We start from the raw sequence: 20,071 nt of genomic DNA on the forward strand, positions 1-20,071 counted from the left end.
ATCACAGACTCGATGGATGTCAGTCTGAGTGAACTCCGAGAGATGGTGATAGACAGGGAGGCCTGGTGTGCTGTAATTCATTGGGTCGCAAAGAGTTGGACACGACTGAGCGACCGAACTGAACTGAATCTTAAAATTGGGTGATCATCCTGAACTATCTGGGTGGGACAAATGTTATCACTTGAGTTTTTAAAAGCCAAAGAGTCATACAGAGGAGAAATGGGGGAATAAGGACATCAGAGAGATTCAAAGTGTGAGAAAGACTCAATGCGCCCTGGCTGGTTTGATGATGAAGGAGGCAATGTGATAGAGAAAGCAGGCATTCTAACGGAGGTGAGAGAGGCTTCCAGATGCCAGCTGCAGGGGGATAGAAACCTAATTCCTACATCTACAAGGAACCAAACTGCCAATGACCTGAATAGGCTTGGAAGCAGATTTTCCCTTAGAGCTTCCAGGAAAGAAAAACACAGCCCTGTTTGGAAAAGATGAAGCACGCATTGGTTTGAACCTTGTGAAACACAGAGCAAAGAAATGGCCAGGCATGGAAGTTGGACCTACGGATTACTAATGGATGTTGCTTCACATCACTAAGTTTGCTAAGGCAACAATATAAAACCAACACCCCTATAAGAATCTAGGCCCTATGAGGCCAGGGATCCAGTCTGTTTTTCCCTGAACTGTGCTATGAAAAAAGAAAAGCAACAGTGTTAGTTGCTCAGTCATGTCTGATTCTTTGTGAACCCATGGACTGTTGCCTTCCAGAATCCTCTGTCCATGGAATTTTCCAGACAAGAATACTGGAGTGGGTAGCCATTCCCTTCTCTAGTGGATCTTCCCGACCCAGGGATTGAACCTTGGTCTCCTGCATTGCAGGCAGATTCTTTACCATCTGAGCCAACATGCACTAGAACCTAGAATAATACATGACAATAAAAGACAATAAATACTTACTAAATTGAAGAACAGATACAGTATACACATTCTTTCCCATGAAAAATATATTTTACAAATCTTGTGAAATTTTTACCCCAAAATATTGACTAAAAATATTTAAAATATAAAACATGAATTGACTTGAAAACTGTCTATTCAATAGCTTGTATCTTTGCAAGTCAGCAGTGGCTATCACTTCCATGCAGCCAACACAAGAAGCAAATACCACTTCTAAAGTCATGGTTTTCAACTTGCATGTTGAAACATATTGTTGGGTTATAAAAATCAATTTATGGGGTTGATGAAGAGAGGGAAGAATGAAGGAAAGAAGAAGGAAGGAAGGAAATAAAACACAAAAATCAGAATTTTAATTTTAGTGTGGGGTATATGAGTGTGTGTGTGTTGGGGTGGGTGTTGTATATATCTTGGATCATAATGTAAGATGTATTTCTTACTTAGATCCCACCAAAATAATTGAAAATTACAGCCCTAAAGAGTCATCATGATCTGTCATGGATGGACACGGACAAGAATGCAATTCAGGCCCTGGTCAGAGGTGAGATAAAGACAAAAGAATGATGAATGTGTCTGTTAGAAAGAGCTGATCAAAAAAAGACCATATTACCTTAAGTCTATGTTAAATTCACAAGTCAAGAAGGGAGCTTGTGATTGAATAGTTCACACAAATTGCACCACCTTAAGGTGAGAAAATGAACCTTTCTTCTCTTGCTGTGTTCTTCCCTTGCCTTGGACCTGGAGTTGCTCCCCTGGACATCATTCAGACCCACCAACTGAGAGTCATCAAGTTTTGGTATAAAATCAGGCAGCATCTGGAAAGGGGTGACTTGAGGATTTAATCAGCCAAGCACCCTAAATTGCTATTACTTTTCTCCCTTAGAGAGAGAGGATGAAAAACCTAACACTTATTTATCTTATGATATCAGCCAGTTATTAGTGTCATATAAATTTAGCTGGAAAAGAAGTTAGAAATATCCTTGGCACAAGGAATCAAAGAATAAATGGTTAGAAGAACCTGAAATTGAATCTAGATCAATATTCTTTTTTTTTTGCAGTTGAGGAAGCTGAATTACAGGCTTATGCTATCCCCATTATTATAACAATGTTATTCTTGACTTATGTTTACCAGTAGATTCCAATGTTTATTGTTGCTGCTGCTGCTGCTAAGTCGCTTCAGTCTTGTCTGACTCTGTGCGACCCCAGAGACAGCAGCCCTCCAGGCTCCCCTGTCCCTGGGATTCTCCAGGCAAGAACACTGGAGTGGGTTGCCATTTCCTTCTTTAATGCGTGAAAGTGAGAAGTGAAAGTGAAGTCACTCAGTCGTGTCGGACTTGTAGCGACCCCATGGACTGCAGCCTATCAGATTCCTCCATCCATGGGATTTTCCAGGCAAAAGTACTGGAGTGGGTTGGCATTGCCTTCTCCGAATGTTTACTGTTAGTGATCTGCATATGGATAGCAAAAGAATAATGCAGTTGTATACTACTTTTTCCCCTACTCAAGGGCATATTCCTGGTGGGCAGGCAACATGCCATATATATATATATCTTTGTGCTCTAGTTAGTAACTACTGTAGTTGGGGAAATTAAATAAGATAATACCTTCAATGTATTTAGCAGAGTACTCAAGCATACTTTAAGAGTTAAGTAAATATTTTCATATTCGATTTTGTTGCTTTGATTATAATATGAACATTTTTACTATAGAATATTTAGGTATTTTTTGGGCTCCAAAATCACTGCAGATGGTGACTGCAGCCATGAAATTAAAAGACACTCCTTGGAAGAAAAGTTATGACCAACCTAGATAGCATATTCAAAAGCAGAGACATTACTTCGCCAACTAAGGTCCATCTAGTCAAGGCTATGGTTTTTCCAGTAGTCATGTATGGATGTGAGAGTTGGACTGCGAAGAAAGCTGAGTGCTGAAGAATTGATGCTTTTGAACTGTCGTGTTGAGAAGACTCTTTGGAGTCCCTTGGACTGCAAGGAGATCCAACCAGTCCATTCTGAAGGAGATCAGCTCTGGGATTTCTTTGGAGGGAATGATGCTAAAGCTGAAACTCCAGTACTTTGGCCACCTCATGTGAAGAGTTGACTCATTGGAAAAGACTCTGAAGCTGGGAGGGATTGGAGGCAGGAGGAGAAGGGGACGACGGAGGATGAGATGGCTGGATGGCATCACTGACTCGATGGACGTGAGTCTGAGTGAACTCCAGGGGATGGTGATGGACAGGGAGGCCTGGCGTGCTGCAATTCATGGGGTCGCAAAGAGTCGGACACGACTGAGCAACTGAACTGAATTGATTTAGGTATAGGAAATTTTTAATATTTGCTGATTCTCATTGAATTACACAACAAAGTAAAATCATGCTTTATGCCCTTAAAATCCATTATATTTGAAGGGACGTTAAAAAATTACAGAGTTCTTATCTGTTTAAGGCATTTTAAGTAAATGAGTAAAGATGAAAGAATTCCAATTAGTTAAAAATTACTCAGAAAATGTCTTGTTAGGCATATGAGGATTCATGATAAGATAATATCTTTAATGAAAATATAAAACTCTTCTATAATATCAAGTCAAGTTCACTTATCCTTAGGTAAGAAACAGACCTCAGAGCTGTGTGACCACTGATGTTTGGAATCTGTACCAGTGCTGAAGGGCTGTAAATCCTAAAATTAGAATGTGACTTCTTTTAGGAGATATTCCACAGAGAAAGAATATCCAAACATTAAAAGAACTGAACCACAGTCTATTTTTTCTGAGGATTCCAACAACGTTATCAAAGATTTTTTTTTTTCCCTCAACTCTTACATGTTCTATAGCACCTTTCCCCTCTGCTACTTTTCTATTCTATAATTAGCAGATAATTATGTGCTCTTTCACAGTGGAAAGACTATTCTTTTATTAATGACTCTTTGAAAAGTTCTTTATTATTTATCTTTGAAAGTGTGTTTGAAATCAAAAGTCTTTCATGGCTCTTTTCTTTTTAACTTAGAAGTTCTTTAAAGTAATACACTAGATGCTTACAGATGTTGTATGCAGTCATTAAGTTTTACCTTTAGGTGAGAAGTAGGGCTTGGGAAACAAATGTTGCATCCTCCTTTCTCTGCAGATTAAATGTTTGAGGTTTTGAAGAGCATGTATGCAAAATATTGATGTTCCAACAAGGCCTGTCTATGCTATGCCTTTTCCCCTTGTTAGGACAAATAGAAAATGGGTTATAACAATAAGCTTCCTGAATCTAGTACAAAGACAGAAGGAGGATATAATTAGCATTTATGGGAAGTACAATGTAAGTTCCAAATTAGTCTTAAATGAGGAATTCACCCAGCCCCTGATCTGTAGTCAATTCTGGAAAGTATCATACATCTCTGCTGAGGCCAAGCAAGCCTCATTGATGTTTTTGGCTGACTGCTTTTCTTCTAACATTAAATTTACCAGAGCACTCCAGATTGGATATGGGCAATTATGAGGGAGGGTGTACGTTATTGCAAATTTTAATCATTTCTTGAGCCATTTTGCTTGCAGTGTAATCCCACAAGATCAACATATTCTGCATAAGAAACCCAAATGGCTTTTGGCTGAGAGCAGCTCTTCAGTTACTTTATAACCTATTCCTGCTTAACTTCTAGACGTTCCTATTTGTGGCTAGGACCTGCCAAATCAGGGCCTCATGGGCTTGTTGGCTCCCCACAGTCATGGCTATCTTATCTAAGTGGATAGTAATACCAGTGGTTAGAACAGTGATCAGATTTCTTCTCAGCAATATTGCTGCTACCTACCTCTATCCAACACTTTCACTATGGGTAAAGTAATGTGCCAGAACTGTTTCAAGAATTTTTCTTATCTCCTATACTTTTTGGGCTATTTCAACAAAGATAGCAGAACAATAACAACCTGACGACCTTGGGAACTTTCTTCTTTGGGGCTTCAGGGAAATTCACCCATGTTGTTGTGTAAGCCAAACACACATTCATAATTTAACATCATTTTGCCCAGCCATTTGAAATGCCATGATGCTCTTTTAGGTGAAAACATCTAAGTAGCTTCCTTTTCACCAGCAATCTTTTTACTTGTGAAGCAAAAAATTAAAATAATTTACTTTGATTGTATAATCAAGAAGCTCCTTCTCTTAAGCCTCTTATCTTCTCTTATATATAATGATTTTTCCTTTTTAAATGAGAATCAAAGACTCTCAGGCTTGGAAGAAATTATTAAAACACAATTTAATACAAACACCCACTGTTGCATGAAACCTTTCGACAGTGTCTTCCAGGAGGTTTTACAGCTGTTCTCCAGGGCAAAAGAGATGATGGAAAAATAAAAAGGGCAATCCACTGTAAGTGGATTAGTTATATAAACTTATAACTAAAATAAACCAGGGGATCTAGACGTGGTCTTCCCTACTCACAAGTTCTCAGTCTTTATCCATCTTGTTTAATTACACTAGGAAGAATTTGTGAAGAGACTCAATTTTAACTTTGAACTCTTGAGAATATGGCCAAACAGGGAGTAAAGCAACACTTCTGAAACAATTAATTACGAGAATTTAGATCACATGGTCCCGACCTTTTCATTTCAATGATCTGAAAAGCTAAAAATATTTTTAAAGGTCTGCTTGAACAGAATGATAGTAAATTTTAATAACAGTTACATAAGTTAAATGATCTAGTATAAACTATGGGTTCAGAGGTTAGGTTCTGTAATAAAAAATGTATAGTTTGAACCCTAACTTCTCATTAATTAACTATATGACCTTGAGAAGTCATTTAACATTTTAAAGCTTTGGTTTACTCAGCTGTAAAAAGGAGATAATATTACCTTTTTTACCAGGCTATTAAGAGGATTAAATGAGCTAATTCACATGAAGCACGTTTTCAGTATATGGCATATGGTTTACATATCTAATAAATGTTAGCTTCATCATTATCCACTCATTTAGTAAAAACACAGAACTTTTACTGGAGCATAGCTGCTTTACACTGCTGTGTCAGTTCCTACTGTACAGCAGAGTGAATCAGCCATACATATACATGCCTCCCCTTTTTCGAATTCTTTCCCATTTAGGTCACCAGAGAGCATGAATAGAGTTCTCTGTGCTATATATACAGTACGTTCTCATTAATTATCTGTTTTATTTATACATAGCATTTATATATATGTCAATCTCAACCTCCCAATTCATTCTATCTCCATCCCCCACCATTCCTCCTTGGTATCCATGTGTTCTCTACATATGTCTCTATTTCTGCTTTGCAAACAAGATAATCCTACCATTTTTTAAAACTCTCCACGTATGTGTTAATGTACAATATTTGTTTTTCTCTTTCTGACTTACTTTACTCTGTATGGCAATCTCCAGGTCCATTCAAAACTCTGCCTATTTAAACTTAAAATTTTTTGCACAGCAAAAGGAAACCATAAACAAAATGAAAAGACAACCCTCAGAATGGGAGAAAATATTTGCAGATGAAACACCTGACAAAGGATTAACCTCCAAAATATACAAACAGCTCATGTAGTTCAGTATCAAAAAATCAACCCAATCAAAAATGGACTGGAGACCTAAACAGATATTTCTCCAAAGACAACATGCAGATGGCCAACAAGCACTTGAAAATATGCTCAAAATCACTAATTACTAGAGAAACACAAATCAAAACTACAATGAGATATCCCATCACACCAGTCACAATAGCCATCATCAAAAAAATCTACAAACAATAAATGCTGGAGAAGATGTGGAGAAAAGGGAATCCTCTTGCATTGTTGGTAGGAATGTAAAAGATACAGACACTATGGAGAATAGCACAAAATGCCTTAAAAAACTAAAACTAGAGCTACCATTATGATTCAACAATCCTGCTCCTGGGATGTGCACAGAGAAAACCATAATTCAAACAGATACATGCACCCGTGTTCACTGCAGCACTGTTTACAATAATCAGGATATGGAAGCAACCTAAATGTCCATAAACAGAGGAACAGATAAAGAAGCTGTGGTACATATATAGAAAGGAATATTACTCAGCCATAAAAAGGAATGAAAACCATAGATGTTAGAGGAATCGCTGCTTTAAAAAAATTGTTTCAGAATTAAATCTTCACACATTTCCATGAGTGTTATTTTAGACTAAGGATTAATAATTTGGAGGGGGTGGATTTTCATGCTATAAGTAGCTTATAAGGAAGTTTGATATTGCTAGAATGATTTTAACAAATCAATATGGATTATATCATGTGCTAACTGAATAATACAATTATTCTAATTAACTGATCATGCCCTCCATGGATTTTAGAAAGGAGTGTCAGCATTTAACTGACAAGTTAGACTCATGAATCATTTGACAAAATATAAAGTTATTATTTATTATAAACTTGGTTACTTCTGTGTATGTCTGAATACACAAAAAATACACTAAAGATATTACTTAACATTATATCTCATGGGATTTTAAATTAATCCTCTTGAATATGTCCGGACAAGATTAAAAAAAAAATAAGAAATTGCTATTGTTAAATAATACCCTAAGTTAACTAGTCTCTAGTTTTATCTTACTTTTTATAAAACATTATTATCTTCTAGTCCCCAGTTATCCAATTCTAAGCAATAGTCAGCTTTCCCTTCAGAGCAAAAAGCAAAATAAGACAGAACTTTCATCTGCTGATTCCACAAAGAATTTAAATTCTGCCAGTCTAGAAGATCCATTGGAGGTAATTAGAAAATCAAAGAATAAAAGTATTTTTCACTTCTCCCCAGAAATCAGTCATTGCAAGGTGAAATACATCACCATCTGAAGAGCATTCCTTTTATACTGACCCTGAGATTTGAAAACTCCACTAGGTAACTCATTACAATGATTACAAACTTAACCATTAGAAAACTATTTTTTGATCCAGAAATTAGGGAGGTCAAAAGAATTACTTTCATAAAAATGAAAGAATATTAACTAGGAAATGTTTATTGAGTCATAAATAAATTCTCCTTTTTTTCAGGATTTATTCAGATTACTATCCATCAGAAGAATGAGGGATTAGGGTCACCTCCCCAGCATTTAACATGCATCCTCTGGCAGGGTTAGGGGGCAGTTCACATTACTGTGAGTATCTCATCAAGGAATAAACAGTATTTAATTATTAGATAACATGACAGTTGTTGGCAACCTACAGATATTATTCTGAGTAAAACAAAAATGTGGTATGAAAAAATGAATTAGGGAGAAAATGAGGAAATAATGTACTATGGAAAACTGTACCCTCTCAAATCCTACAACCACTTAAAGAGGTCACTGCACATGCTCCATGCTCTATGAATTCAGCGATCTTTTTCTTTCACAGACTGACTGTCCACTTACCCTAGTTGTTTTCACTTTATTCCCGGAGGAACAGCTCCATCCTTTCCGATCTGGAAGAACTTTACATTCCTCTCCCTCAAGACATGGTTGCATATGGCACCACCATTTTTGTTCCACTATGGAAGCTATAGGAGATTAAAAAAAAAAAAAGCAATTCAAGATTTTCTATTTGGGCTTGTTAATTCTCTGGGTGTGCATGCTTTTTTGTTTGTTTGTTTTTGGTCCAAAGGTAATAAACTTTTCTAGATTTTCTGACTAAAATATTTTTAATTTTTAAAAATTTTATTGTGATAAGAATACCTAAAACTTTAAGAGGGTAGATCTCATGTTCAGTGTATAATACAGTATTGTTAATGATAGGCACATTTTTGAAGGGTTTTTCATATAAACACAAAGGTTTCATGGAAATTAGCATATTAGAAACAAATTATGTGGATGTATTCATGTGCTGATTTACATAAACATGTAAGAAATTGGGTCTTTGATCAGTTTAGAATCAATATTTTAGAATCAATGTAATATCTCCCCCAAGTAGACTAAATTCAGAAAGGCATTCAAATTGATGTCTTTTTTTTAACTATGGGCAGTAACAATCATTGCAAAGAATGCATCATGAAAATATATGAGCCCTTAACAAAATATTATTTATGATCACATCAATTATACAGATCCACATAAATATTTATATCTTATTAGGTGAATCCTCCAAGAAAGAAATTAACATTTTGATGAACCTCTATAAAAATATTTCATGTGACTTCTATGCACCACTAAACATTCATTCATATGTATGATGTTTATTTTTTCATTCTTAAGAACCATCCATGGGTTTAAGGACCCAAACTATTTTAATCATCTATTTTTATATTGCCTTTTCCAATTAATTTACACACACAAACATACACACTGGCTCTCCACTGGCAAATCAGTATTTCATGGTATCAAAGTAAGAAGTACATGGACTTCTTGGAACCTCATTATAGTGCCTTTTGCTACAAGACTGCGCAAGTCCTTAGACCTTTTTTAAGTGGATTTTATGATTCATGTCAATGTATGGCAAAGCCAATACAGAATTGTAAAGTAAAATTAAAAAATTAAAATTAAATTAAAAAAAAATAAATTTCAGAATGCTCTTCAAATGATCTTGCACCAACCATATGATTGATGGTGTGGCCCCCCAGGATGAACCCCAGAATTGAGGATCACAGTGAGATTCCAGTTCTATGCAGTCCCCAGTTACACTATCACAAGAGCAATGGAAGAAGCCTCACCATCCACACAAGATGGAGCTGCTCGCGTGGTGCCTGCCACCTGCCCAGGGAAGCAGGAGCACTTGACTGTTTGTGACCGTTCCTCTATCTTGTTCTTATTACAGCATCTGTGGAGTGCCACCACTTCGCAAGTGCCCGTTTTAACATGGTGAGCTGCACACAAAAAAACAAAAGATGAGACAACACTGAGAAAGCTTTGGATACTTCCTCCCTTTTTAATTAGAAGTGCATTAAATATAGCTCTATAAAGGGTCTACCATGCATGAAACTAGAAATACAATGATGCTGACTCCATAATGCAGATTTGATTTCTTTGCTAAATGTGGTAGGACCATTTCTATCAGTAAACGCTTGGTGAAGCAGGAACAATTAGTGGCTAGATTAGAATGAGCTGTTAGAACAGTCTGAAATATAGAGGCAATATGTGGTGCCATCAAAAACATATTTATTTGCATGTGGCTTTTTTTTTTTTTACACCTTTTTGTTCATGTTGATCAAAGTAGGGTAATTCCATAGACAAAGTGACCTCTACTGGGGCTGAGACTAGCCTTATTCTCAAAGTGGGTGGGTTGATAAAGGTGATAGTCTTTAGGTTATACTTTCTCAGGTTATGGCTTAGAGTCAGGAAAGGAATTTCTTTTCAGAAATTAGGACGTCTGAGGGTGGGAATCCACCTCTTCAGGATTCTTCTGCTCAGTTTTCTTGGAAATGAACTAACTGGGTGATTTTTTAAATTGCTGCCATTTTCCTGAAAGTTCCATCCAGTCTCAGGACCCACGGATCATTCCTGTCAATTTTGCCTGAGGGAACAACTGCCACCAAATGGCAACAACCACAGCCAGAATGTGGACGGACTTATATCTACCCTGGCAAAATCCAGTCCGGTGAGCTGTGAGGCTCCATTAGCCATTTTGTCGGCCTCACAATAAGGCTACCTAGCTGTTTAGGTGATTGACATTTTTGGACCCCACTCATCACATAGGATACGGTTCAAGTTTGCCTTCATTGTTTCTTTTTCCCCAGCGTGTCTTCTTCAAAGTAGTAACCCCACTGTGAAATGATAAACCAAAAGTTCCATCTGCTAGAAATAAAAACCAGCTTAAAATCAAACATTTGTTGAAATGTTATGTTTTCAGAAATTTTAAAGCATGTGATTGCTATAAAAACAGATTTAAATAGAAAAGTAGGACATCTGAAGTTATTTAATGTTATAAACAAATTAAGACCCATTTTGTAAATGAGGTTAGGACATCATGCATTTATATTAATCTTCCCCTTAGAGATGGGGAACCACTGAGCAGGGACTCAGGTTAGATTGTTTAGATTTTTCTTGCGAGAACAGATCACAATCAGTGTCCATCTCCTTCCCTATGTGAGACCAAGAGACTCAGGTGTAGCTTTGACACATAATCCTCAAAAGAATTTGCAAGAAGCAGGTACCATTTCCAATGTCATGAAGGTTTTTCTGCCATGGTATATACAAACAGGGATTTCTCTGTGTGTGCTGCAAGCAGAAGGCTATCTTTACAAAAGGTAAAAACTTGAAAGCCAAATTTCTGTTCCTTGTGCTCTAGACAATATTTTCTTAGCTAATAATGATTCAGTTTCTCTCAATTTATTGAATGCTTTATGTAATATGCAAGTCAAAATACTGTTTTCTACACTGAACCTCACTTATTCCCTTATTGAAGTATAATTGCTCTACAATGTTGTTAATTTCCGCTGTACAACAACACAGATAAGCTATATGTATACGTATACCTCCTTCCTCTTGCACCTCCCTCCTAACCCACTATCCCACCCTCTAGGTCACCACAGAGCTCTGAGCTGAGCTCCCTGTGCTACACAGCAGGTTCCCACTAGCTATCTATTTCACGCATGGTAGTGTCAGTCACTTCAGCTGCTCAGTCATGTCTGACTCTGCCACCCCATGAACTGTAGCATGTCAGGCCTCCCTGTCCATCACCAACTCCCAGAGTGTACCCAAACTCATGTCCATTGAGTCGGTGATGCCATCCAGCCATCTCATCCTCTGTCATCCCCTTTTCCTCCCGCCCTCAATCTTTCCCAGCATCAGGGTCTTTTCAGGCTCTTTGCATCAGGTGGCCAAAGAATTGGAGTTTCAGCTTCATCATCAGTCCTTCCAATGATCAGTCCCTTCCATGGTAGTATAAGTCAGTCCTAATCTCCCAGTTCATCCCAGCTTTCCTTCCCCTCCTGTGTACACATGTCTGTTGTCTATATCTATGTCTCTATTCCTGCTATGCAGGTTCATCTGTACCATTTTTATAGATTCCACATATATATGTTAATAAAGATATTTATTTTTCTCTTTCTGACTTACTTCACTCTGTATGACAGACTCTAATTGAGTTACTACCACATATCTGGGATGGTTCTGAGTAATGGGGATGCAACAATGCATAAGATGGATAGAGACCTGCCCTCAGAGCACTCATATACCTCTGGAGAAAGCGAATAATCCTTAGGGACTAATGATTAAGTAAGCCAACAGTAGATTTTCTAGCTCCTTAAAAGAGATGCAATAGGGTAATGTGATGGAGAGTAACCAAACAGGAAGGGAAGGCACAATTGTATGAGAGTCTCAGGGAGGACCTCTCTGAGGAGGTAATCTGAATGATGACCTGAGTGATGAAAAAAGGAAGCCTCCATGATGAAGAGCTAAGAAAGGAATAAGTTTCCAAAGAGATGGAGCAGCAAATGACATGGTTCTGAAATGGGGAAATGTGGGCTGTGTTCCCAAGACAGCAAGATGACCGGCGTGGCTGCACCATGGTGGAACAACTGAGAGGCTGAGGACAATGTGTCAGAAACAGGGGAATGGCTTAGGGGCAGGTGCGCCACAGTAAAGAGGTGGGATTTTTTTCTCATTTCAAAACAAAGCCTTTGAGTGGATGTGTTATCTCTGAGTTTGATCCCTGGGTTAGGAAGATCCCCTGGAGAAGGGAATGGCAACCCACTCCAGTAATTGTGTCTGGAGAATTCCATGGACAGAGGAGCCTGGCAAGGCTACAGTCCATGGGGTCACAAAGAGTCAGGCACGTCACCTCATTAATGCTTTGGGAGTTTACTCAGGCCACTCTTTAGAGAAAAGACTAAAGAAAGCAAGAGTGGAAGCAGGGATACTAATCATGAAGGGGCTACAGGAGTTCAGGAGATGAAGGATGGGACACAGACGAGACTAAGGGTTGGGATGAAGTACCAGATGAGGAGGTATTTCAGGGTAGAGTTGGTTTCAATGGATGGAATGTGAGCTATGAGGGAAAGAGGAGTTAAAGATCATTTTTAAGCTTGTCCTGAGGAATTAAAAGTTGGTGGTTCTGGAAGATAGTGGAGGCCTGGGAAAAGGTGTTTGTTAAGAGTTGGGTTGGGTCAGAATTACTGTGCTTCTGTTTTGAATTTGTTAAGTCTGAGAGTCCTATAAGACACTGGAGCAGAGGTGTAAACCAGGCAGCATCATTTATACAATGGGGTTTAGGAAAAAGATCTGGACTGCAGATACACACTTAAAGGTGATATTTAAAGTCATACACTGACTAATTACCATGAAAAGACTACTGATAGAGAAGTAGAGAAATAATAGTCCAGAACCTAATTCTAGAATTGGGGAGCAGAACATGAAGAGGAAAAGTACATGAGACAAAGGCATGGAAAACCAAAGAATAAACTGTTTCAAGAAACACAGATTGATCAGCTATGTCAAATGCTGCTGGAAGCTTTAATAAATAAAGCAAAATAATTGTCTACTAAAGCAGTAGTATGGCACAGCAGTTCAAACAGAGCCTCCAAAACCAGAGTGCATGTGTGTGAAGTCATTTCAGTTGTGTCCAACTCTTTGAGACCCTATGGACTATAACCCACCAGGCTCCTTTGTCTATGGGATTCTCCAGGCAAGAAGTAGCTGGGTTCACATTTAAGCTCCTCTAAATAGTAGTGTGACCTTGCCCAAGTCAGCAACTATCTCTGATTAGCATTTTTCATATCTAAAAGATGAATATTAATAGCACCATCTTCATATGATTGGTTAGAGGATTAAATGAGTTAATATGTACAAAGTATTTAGAGCATTCCCTGCCTTATAGCAGGCACTCTGTGTTAGCTATTACTAGCACTGGATCCAGATGAAAATCATTTAATGGCATGATGGAGATAAAAGCATGATTAAAGTAAGTTTATTAGGTAATGAGATGCAAAACTGTAGACAATTATAAAAATTTCTTTCAAGGAGTTTTTCTGTAAAGGGAAAAAGGAAATGAAGCAGTAGTTGGAATGAGTCTAAGGGTCAGGGAAATTTTTTTAATGGATGTCATAAAAGCATGCTTGCTAGCTGCAATGATCCAGTAGAAAAAGAAAATGACAATAAAGGAGAGAAAGTGGGTAATTTAAAAAAGACTGTTCTTGAAGGGGGAAAAAAAAGAATTGAGATTCAGGGCATATGGTGGAGTTGGTGTTAGATTCATGTGGGGACATTTAATCCATTTTAACAAGAGTGAAGGTGGGATACGTGAATTTAGTCAGGTAGGTGTGAGCTGTTTAGGTGGTTAGAAGATAATGCAGTTTCATATCTGATGTCATCTCATTTGCTATGAAATATGAGAGATGTTTGAGGAAAAAAAAGAACATGAAATATGTATTTCAAAGAGGAAGAATAAATTTACTGGGAAGGAGTAATTGGAATGCCTGGCAGGGAGCTGGCTGATGGACAAGATAAACTGTAGAGGACACAGTGGGATGAATGGAGGGGTGGGATTACAGCACAAAACGGAAATAAACATCTGGGGGATGACAGACTATTTGGGATGCTTGGACCTCTAAGAGGGATGATGGGATGTGTCCTGCAAGTCTTTGAGTGGAAGCCAGAGACAAGAGATTATTAGAGTTTCTTAAGATAGTGATGCTATGAGGCAGAGCACTGAGCTGAGACAGCTTCAGGGAGAGCTGGATGTTGGCTCAGAGAACCACAGAAGACCGACGCACACAGTGAGGTTCCATGGGTCCCTACCCTGAGGAAAGAAGCACCATTTCAGCATTACCCACCAGGGCCATTTTATCATCTTTGTCATATGGGGATTTCATCATAAGTTGGAGAAGAATTGGTGAAAAACCTGCATCTGGTTTCCCCTTCCCAATGTCAAAATTCTTTTCTACTTTGCCTGACAAGAAAAACTGTACTTCTCCACCCCATTAATTACATTTAGATGTGGTGATAGAACTTGCTTTGGCCAATGAAATGAAAACTAGACTTATGAGCAAAAGCAAATGGTATCAGTCTGTGAGGACATTTTAACAGTATTCATTCACCAGATTTCTCCCCACCAACCAGAGCAACAAATTTTACAGAAATTACTTAGCAACTGAGCACAAGAAAGGGATAATTATTTTTTAAAAAATAGAATAGGTGGTAGGTAGGTAGGTAGGTTGATGATGAAGACTATATCAACCTCAGTCCCCAAGTGAAGAGACACGAAACAGAGTCCCCACCAACCACATGGACATAAGAGTGAGAAATAAACCATAAAGTGTTACAAGGCTCTAAAATTTGATGGCTTATTAATATCACAGAACAGCTTACCTGGACAACACAATAGTACTTTCTACTGCTCCCTAGGTTGTTCAACAGGATATATGTATACAAATGCATTGGTGAGTGGATAAGTCAGTAAAGAATGATATCTCAAAACCAGATCATTCTAGGGCATTGAGTCAATGAATGAATATATACAAGAAAATGCTGTTTAGATATTTATATAATTAAATGAATTGTAATAAATTATTCCCAGTTGGATAATGCTGGCTAAATTCAGTATGTCAGGACTCTGGTGAAGAAAGTGTGCTTCTTTCTTCTTTGACAAAAAGGTGAAATGGTGCCCAAATGGTATGAGGAGAAAGATAAGGTTGGAGTTGCACTTAGAAGAAGAGAGGCATGCTTCCCTTCAGAGAAGATGGGACTAAATGTTAAGGGATTCATAATAAAGGTAACCTGGAAGACCAAGCCTCACAGACCCACAGGTTTTCTGCCTATGAATAAAGTGCACAGACACACAGATTGTTTCCTTGTTAGAAGTGGGATTTTGTAAAACAAACTCTATCAATCTTTGTTCTTTTTATTAAAAATTAAAGTTGTAAAGCTTTTTTCAGGGGAATTAGGGATCAGAGAAGGAAATGGCAACCCACTCCAGTATTCTTTTTTTTTTTTTTACTTTATTTTACTTTACAATACTGTATTGGTTTTGCCATACATTGACATGAATCAGCCACAGGTGTACATGAGTTCCCAATCCTGAACCCCCCTCCCACCTCCCACCCTATATCATCTCTCTGGATCATCCCCGTGCACCAGTCCCAAGCATCCTGTATCCTGTATCGAACATAGACTGGCGATTCATTTCTTACATGATAGTATACATGTTTCAGTGCCATTCTCCCAAATCACCCACCCTCTCCCTCTCCCTCAGAGTCCAAAAGTCCGTTTTATACATCTGTGTCTCTTTTGCTGTGAGCAACCTAGATAGCATATTCAAAAGCAGAGACATTACTTTGCCAACTAAGGTCCATCTAGTCAAGGCTATGGTTTTTCCAGTAGTCATGTATGAATGTGAGAGTTGAACTGTGAAGAAGGCTGAGCGCCGAAGAATTGATGCTTTTGAACTGTGGTGTTGGAAAAGACTCTTGAGAGTCCCTTGGACTGCAAGGAGATCCAACTAGTCCATTCCACTGCTGGGCATACACACCAAGGAAACCAGAATTGAAAGAGACACATATACCCCAATGTTCACTCCAGTATTCTTGCCTGGGAAGCGGACAGAGGAGCCTGGTGGGACTGTAGACCTTCGGGTCACAAAGAGTGAGACATGACTTAGTAACTGAGCACAAGAAAGGATAGTTACTTTTTAAAAAATGGAATAGATGGTAGGCATATAGGTAGGTAGATGTGGAGGGATAGATGGAGGGATGGAGAATCCTACACTCAAAGAGTTTGAAGACATGGGTAGGGAGAATATTGCCTGTTCAATATTTTTATATATGCCAGTTAATATGGTAAACAAAATGAGATACTTCAAAACAGACAAGTGAATCTTCTAGCAAAATTTCATTCACCTAAGCATGGCACCTGTCTCCTGAGAAACCTGTATGCAGGTCAAGAAGCAACAGTTAGAACCCTTTATGGAACAATTGATTAGTTCAGGATTGAGAAAGGAGTGTGGCAGGGCTATCTGTTGTCACCCTGTTTTATTTAACCTATAGGCTGAGGACATCACGAGAAATGCCAGGCTGGATGAGTTACAAGCTGGAATCAAGACAGGTGAAATAAACATCAACAACCTCAGATATACAGATGATACCACTCTAATGGCAGAAAGCAAAGAAGAACTAAAGAACCTCTTGATGAGGGTGAAGGAGGAGAGTGAAAGAGCCACTTTAAAACTACATATTAAAAAAACTAAGATCATGGCACTCTGTCCCATTACTTCATGGCAAATAGAAGGGGAAAGCTTGGAAGTAAGGACAGATTTCCTCTTCTTGGGCTCTAAAATCACTGCAGATGGTGACTGCAGCCATGAAATCAGAAAACAATTGTTTCTTGGCAGGAAAGCTATGACAAACTTAGACAGTGTGTTGAAAAGCAGAGACATTATTCTGCCAACAAAAGTCCGTACAGACAAGACTATGGTTTTCCCAGTGGTCATGTATGGTTGTGAGAGCTAGACTGTAAAAAAGGCAGAGCGCCAAAGAATTGATGCCTTTGAACTGTGGTGCTGCAGAAGACTCCTGAGAGTCCCTTGTACTGCAAGGAGGTCAAACAAGTCAATCTTAAGGGAAATCAACACTGAATACTCATTGGAAGGACTGATGCTGAAGCTCCAGTATTTTGGTCACCTGATGCGAACAGCCAGCTCTTTGGAAAAGTCCCTGATGCTGGGAAAGACTGAGGGCAGAAGAAACAGAGGGCATCAGAGGATAAGATGGTTAGGTGGCATCACCAATGCAACGGACATGAACTTGGGCAAACTTCAGGAGATGGTGAGGGACAGGAGGCCTGGTATCCTGCAGTCCGTGGGGTAGCAAAGAGTCGGACACAACTGTGCAACTGAACAACAAAAAGCATTGCATAGGTGTTCACATATATAATTCTTATTTTTCTGCTATATAACTTAACTTCTTACATCAAATTCTTGTAGACAAAGGCTAATTTTTCATGTAAACTGCTCAGTATGTGGTACATTTAATAAATAGTAAACAAGTAATAAGAAGGTAAAACTAATTTCTGTTGTTTTCCTTTAAAAGCTTAATGACTGTAAAAAATTAAAGCAGTTACTAGAATTCTCTACACAGAGTCAGGCAGAGCTCATGATAAACTAATCTAGTCAAATATTAGGCCTTTCCAAATTAACAAAATAGACTTCACAGACAATCACTTAGCATCATACTAAAATGATGCAAGACCCCCTGGAGAAGATTTAAATGAAAAAAGAACAACCAATTTCCTTGATGTCATAATCCCCAAGTCACAAAAGATAAAACAACAAGAACAACAACAAAACCTCACATCTTTCTGCTACTTTCTCCTCCCTGGACATAAAGCAGAGCACAAAATGTTGCCTCTTACATCTTTGTGAAATGACACTAGACACACATAGGCTTAATTCCTATGAAAACAGGAATACCAAGTCTTGCTCAGCTCTAATTGTTGCCTGCCAAGATCATTCTTGCCACCTCTTGTTAATAAATATCTTCTGCTTCTGTTAGGTCCTTACCATTTCTGTCCTTTATCATGCCTATCCTTGCATGAGATGTTCCCTTGATATCGCAAGTTTTTTTGAAGATATCTCTCTTCTTTCCCATTCTATTGTTTTCCTCTAATTCTTTGCATTGTACACTTAAGAAGGCAGTTCAAAGCCTCCAAAAGCAGAGATCATCTGAATTAAATTTGCCCATTCCCATTGATTTGAGTTCACTGATTCCTAAGATGTCAGTGTTCACTCTTCCCAATCTCTTTCTTGACCACATCCAATTTACATTAATTCATGTACCTAACGTTCCAGGTTTCATTATGATATTATTCTTTACAGGATCGGACTTTCTTTTCACCATCAGAGACATCCATAACTGAAAGTCATTTCCACTTTGGCCCAGCCTCTTCATTCTTACTGGAGCTATTTCTCCAGTCTTCCCCAACAGCATATTGAACACCTTTCAAACTGGGTGGGTGTGGGGGGTGGGGCTCATCTTCCAGTGTCATATCTTTTTGCCTTTTCCTACTGTTCATGGGGGAAGAATACTGGAGTGATTCACCATTCCCTCCTCCAGTGAATCACATTCTGTCAGATCATGTATCATCAAGGGAATATCCTATGCAACAGAAATGATAAGGACCTAAGAAGAAGCAGACAAGATTAAGAAGAGGTGAAAAGAATACACAGAAGACCTATGCAAAAAAAAGGTCATAATGACCTGGATAACCACAATGGTGTGATCACTCACCTAATCAGACATCCTGGAGTGTGAAGTCAAGTGGGCCTTAGGAAGCATTACTATTGAATAAAGCTAATGGAGGTGATGGAATTCCAGCTTAGCTATTTCAAATCCTAAAAGATGGTGCTGTTAAAGTACTGTAGTCAATATGCCAGCAATTTTGGAAAACTCAGCAGTGGCCACCGTACTGGAAAAGGTCAGTTTTCATTTCAATCCCAAAGAAGGGCAATGCCAAAGAATGCTCAAACTACCACACAATTGTGCTCATTTCACATGCTAGCAAGGTAATGCTCAAAATGCTTATAGCTAGGCTTGAGCAATACCTGAATGGAGAAATTCCAGGTGTACAAGCTGGATTTAGAAAAGGCAGAGGAACCAGAGATCAAATTACCAACATGCATTGGATCATAGAGAAAGGAAGGGAATTCCAGAAAAAAACATCTACTTCGGCTTCAATGACTACACCAAAGCCTTCAACTGTGTCAGTTCAGTTCAGTCGCTCTGTCATGTCCAACTCTTTGCAACCCATGAATCGCAGCACGCCAGGCCTCCCTGTCCACCACCATCTCCCGGAGCTCACTCAGACTCACATCCATCAAGTCCATGATGCCATCCAGCCATCTCATCCTCGGTCACCCCCTTCTCCTCATGCCCCCAATCCCTCCCAGCATCAGAGTCTTTTCCAATAAGTCAACTCTTCGCATGATGTGGCCAAAGTACTGGAGCTTCAGCTTTAGCATCATTCCTTCCAAAGAAATCCCAGGCTTGATCTCCTTCAGAATGGACTGGTTGGATGTCCTTGCAGTCCAAGGGACTCTCAAGAGTCTTCTCAACACCACAGTTCAAAAGCATCAATTCTTCAGTGCTCAGCCTTCTTCACAGTCCAACTCTCACATCCATACATGACCACAGAAAACCCATAGCCTTGACTAGGCAGACCTTAGTTTGCAAAGTAATGTCTCTGCTTTTGAATATACTATCTAGATTGGTCATAAC

The 20,071-nt window shown here is 38.6% G+C and overlaps 1 protein-coding gene across 1 annotated transcript in view; it reads right to left on the minus strand.

Annotated features, from left to right (window-relative positions):
• The window catches only part of TAFA2 (TAFA chemokine like family member 2), a 171,354-nt gene that overhangs the window by 33,588 nt on the left and 117,695 nt on the right, over positions 1-20,071 (minus strand). Inside the window, exons 2-3 of the mRNA XM_040233120.1 lie at positions 9,581-9,733; positions 8,310-8,434 (exon numbers count right to left, since the gene is read on the minus strand). Coding sequence (XP_040089054.1) covers positions 8,310-8,434; positions 9,581-9,733 — 278 coding nt within the window. The remainder of the gene's footprint in view (positions 1-8,309; positions 8,435-9,580; positions 9,734-20,071) is intronic.

This window comes from Oryx dammah, unplaced genomic scaffold (assembly GCF_014754425.2).
Source record: "Oryx dammah isolate SB20612 unplaced genomic scaffold, SCBI_Odam_1.1 HiC_scaffold_29, whole genome shotgun sequence".
Lineage (NCBI taxonomy): Eukaryota > Metazoa > Chordata > Mammalia > Artiodactyla > Bovidae > Oryx > Oryx dammah.